General features: G+C 62.4%; 1 protein-coding gene across 1 annotated transcript; it reads right to left on the bottom strand.

Moving 5' to 3' along the window:
• Window positions 1–352: 352 nt before the first annotated feature.
• Window positions 353–2,388, bottom strand: LOC147324394 (uncharacterized). Its single transcript, XM_086302340.1, has 2 exons — window positions 1,993–2,388; window positions 353–1,923 (listed from the first exon to the last, which is right to left on the bottom strand). The coding sequence occupies exons 1-2, from the start codon at window positions 2,386–2,388 to the stop codon at window positions 487–489; spliced, it is 1,833 nt and encodes a 610-aa protein (XP_086158466.1). The 3' UTR covers window positions 353–486.
• Between the last annotated feature and the right edge of the window lie 465 nt (window positions 2,389–2,853).

Raw genomic sequence — 2,853 nt, 5'->3', positions numbered from 1 at the left:
TCTCCTAAGTAGCTCCCCCGACGAGCCCTGATCAGCGGCAGGTGTGTGGCTTCGGGTGTGGCCAGTCCTTCCGCAGGGCCACACCCCTCAGGCCTGCAGGTGGCTGAGCTCCATCCTCCAAGCATCCCCGCAGACATAAACACACACACACACACACACACACACACACACACACACACACACACACACACACACACACACACACACATCTACAATCATGGAGGAGAGCAGCAGCAATACCAAAATACATAATAATAATAATAATAATAATATAATACATAACTGCTCAGGGATCCTGGGTCGCCCAGTCCCAGGACCCTGACAGTACCCCCCCTCTAAGGGTCGGCTCCCGACGACCCCAAAACCAAAACAAAAAACAGCACAACCAACCCAGGGCGGGCGGCTGGGGGAACCAGGACGGAGGGCCAGAACCAAAACAAGCAAAAACAACAAAACAACAAACCGACCCAGTCCACAGTCTCAGAGTCAGACCGCGCATCCCGCAGCGGTGCAAAAAGAAAACGAAAAGACGCCACAAACAGTCACAGGCGGCCCATCAACACAACAAGAGAGTTCAGGGGGCCTACCTCGAGCCCAACGGCGGCGACGTAGCAGCTCCGGCGGACGGCCCCGGGTCCGGCGGCAGCAGCAAAACAGTTCAGGGGGCCTGCCACGGGTCCGGTGGCGGCGGCGCTGCTCCTCCGGCGGCCAGCCACGGGTCCGGTGGCGGCAGAACGGTTCTGGTGGCCTGCCACGGGTCCGGTGGCGGCAGAACGGTTCTGGTGGCCTGCCACGGGTCCGGTGGCGGCAGAACGGTTCTGGTGGCCTGCCACGGGTCCGGTGGCGGCGGCACTGCTCCTCCGGCGGCCTGCCACGGGTCCGGTGGCGGTGGAACGGTTCCGGTGGCCTGCCACGGGTCCGATGGCAACGTCGCTGCTCCGGTGAGCAACAGCGAGGCGTGGCAGCAGGTCCATGACGCGCCGATCGCTGACGTGGACGCACCGGACGTGGACGGCGAGGAGGCCGCGCTAGACGTGGAGGTCCCTCCGGTCCGCTGACCTCCTCGGCCGGCAGCGAGAGCTCCTCCTCGGCCGGCAGCGAGAGCTCCTCCTCCGGCTCGCCGAGCTCCTGCTTGGGCATGCTGAGCTCCACAGCTGGCGATGCGGGCTCCTCCGGCTCACTGAGCTCCTGCTCGGGCATGCCGAGCTCCTCCGGCTCGCTGAGCTCCTCAGCTGGCGGTGCGGGCTCCTCCGGCTCGCTGAGCTCCTGCTCGGGCATGCTGAACTCCTCCGGCTCGCTGAGCTCCTCAGCTGGCGGTGCGGGCTCCTCCGGCTCGCTGAGCTCCTCAGCTGGCGGTGCGGGCTCCTCCGGCTCGCTGAGCTCCTCAGCTGGCGGTGCGGGCTCCTCCGGCTCGCTGAGCTCCTGCTCGGGCATGCTGAGCTCCACAGCTGGCGATGCGGGCTCCTCCGGCTCACTGAGCTCCTGCTCGGGCATGCCGAGCTCCTCCTGCACGCTGAGCTCCTCAGCTGGCGGTGCGGGCTCCTCCGGCTCGCTGAGCTCCTGCTGCAGCTGGACGAAGTCTGAGGTTTCCCGAGCTTGCACTACCCCCCGGGCTTTACGCAGGGTGCAAAGGCAGGCGGAAACTCCCTTGAGCTGGCCGAGGTAGGGGTTTCCCTCCAGGATTGCCTCGATGGCGTTTAACCCCACCACTCCTGCCCTTGCGTTGGTGGTGTGAGTTACCCAGTCCATCAGGCGTTGGACGCGGGTGAGGTCGCTCTCTCCGGACAAGGCCGCTGGAGTGGGCAGTGGAATGGAGGCTGCTGCTGGTGGAGAAGATGGCTGAGCGTGTGATGTGGATGGTGAACAGGATGAAACGGTAAGCGGTGAGGTAGATGTCGCGGGGGATGATTCAGCAGGTGACGGCTGGATCACTAGCCGGGCGATAGGCTGAGGTACAGCGACCAGCTGGGCCGCGGGCTGCACTTTGGCTACCGGCTGGGCAGCTGACCGTATAAACATAGCCCCAGAGTAAACAGTTGAGGTGAGTGACGATGAATTGTCCATATGACTCACCACAGCCGGCTGTTGAGATGTCTGTGGATTTAGCTGCGGTGAGGAACGCTGGCGGCGCGAACGTCGTTTCCGTGTCGGCGTCGGGGCCGGCGTCTCAGGCAGTGAATCCACCAGCTGTCCGAGCTGGTGGGCAGCCTGAGGAGGAGAGTGGAGGTGGAGGGTGGAAAGTAGGAAGTCCAGGACCACCGCATTAAGGGAGTCCACCAGCCAGGGGAATTTAAAAAGCATCTCCTGCAGCCGCCTCTCCACGGCGTGACGCATACCTTCCGCAGGCTTCTCCCACCATAAGTCACACATGCGGTACACTTTGTCCATAGTGTCCAAGTGGCGGGATCATTCTGTCACGGTATGGCATGGCACACCGTGGAAGGAGTGGGGATGTGGGGAAAGGAGGACCCAGGCGCGGTGCTCTATGTACAAACAGTGTTTATTTACAGAGTGAAAACAACGTAACAATAAATCCCCGTGTTCTCCCAGACTCCCGTGTCGTGTCTCCCGTGAATAGTCCGTGTGCTCTCTGCTCCCGTGTCAGCACCCCCCGGTGCTCGCTGCTCTCCGTGCCTTCCACGCTCCTCCTGCGGGAAACAATAGCGCAGCTGTCAGGACACTCAGAAATGGCAGGCATACACTTTCTGACTAAACTTAGACAGGGTGACTAACGTGGAGTCTCATGCAATGATCCCGCGTCGGTGGGAACTCCAAGACTCTCCTAAGTAGCTCCCCCGACGAGCCCTGATCAGCGGCAGGTGTGTGGCTTCGGGTGTGGCCAGTCCTTCCGCA

Source organism: Aulonocara sp. 'chitande type north' Nkhata Bay, linkage group LG7, assembly GCF_057382095.1.
Source record: "Aulonocara sp. 'chitande type north' Nkhata Bay isolate Kocher_YH1m ecotype deep benthic linkage group LG7, A_spYH_male_GT1.1, whole genome shotgun sequence".
NCBI lineage: Eukaryota > Metazoa > Chordata > Actinopteri > Cichliformes > Cichlidae > Aulonocara > Aulonocara sp. 'chitande type north' Nkhata Bay.
The sequence above is the reverse complement of the archived record's forward strand: the minus strand, read 5'-3'. Positions and strand labels throughout refer to the sequence as shown.

Coding starts and splice junctions, on each gene's coding strand:
- LOC147324394 (XM_086302340.1), bottom strand. CDS start 2,388: ATGGACAAAGTGTACCGCATGTGTGACTTATGGTGGGAGAAGCCTGCG. Junction 1,924..1,992: donor TACGGTCAGCTGCCCAGCCG/GTAGCCAAAGTG, acceptor CTAGTGATCCAG/CCGTCACCTGCTGAATCATC.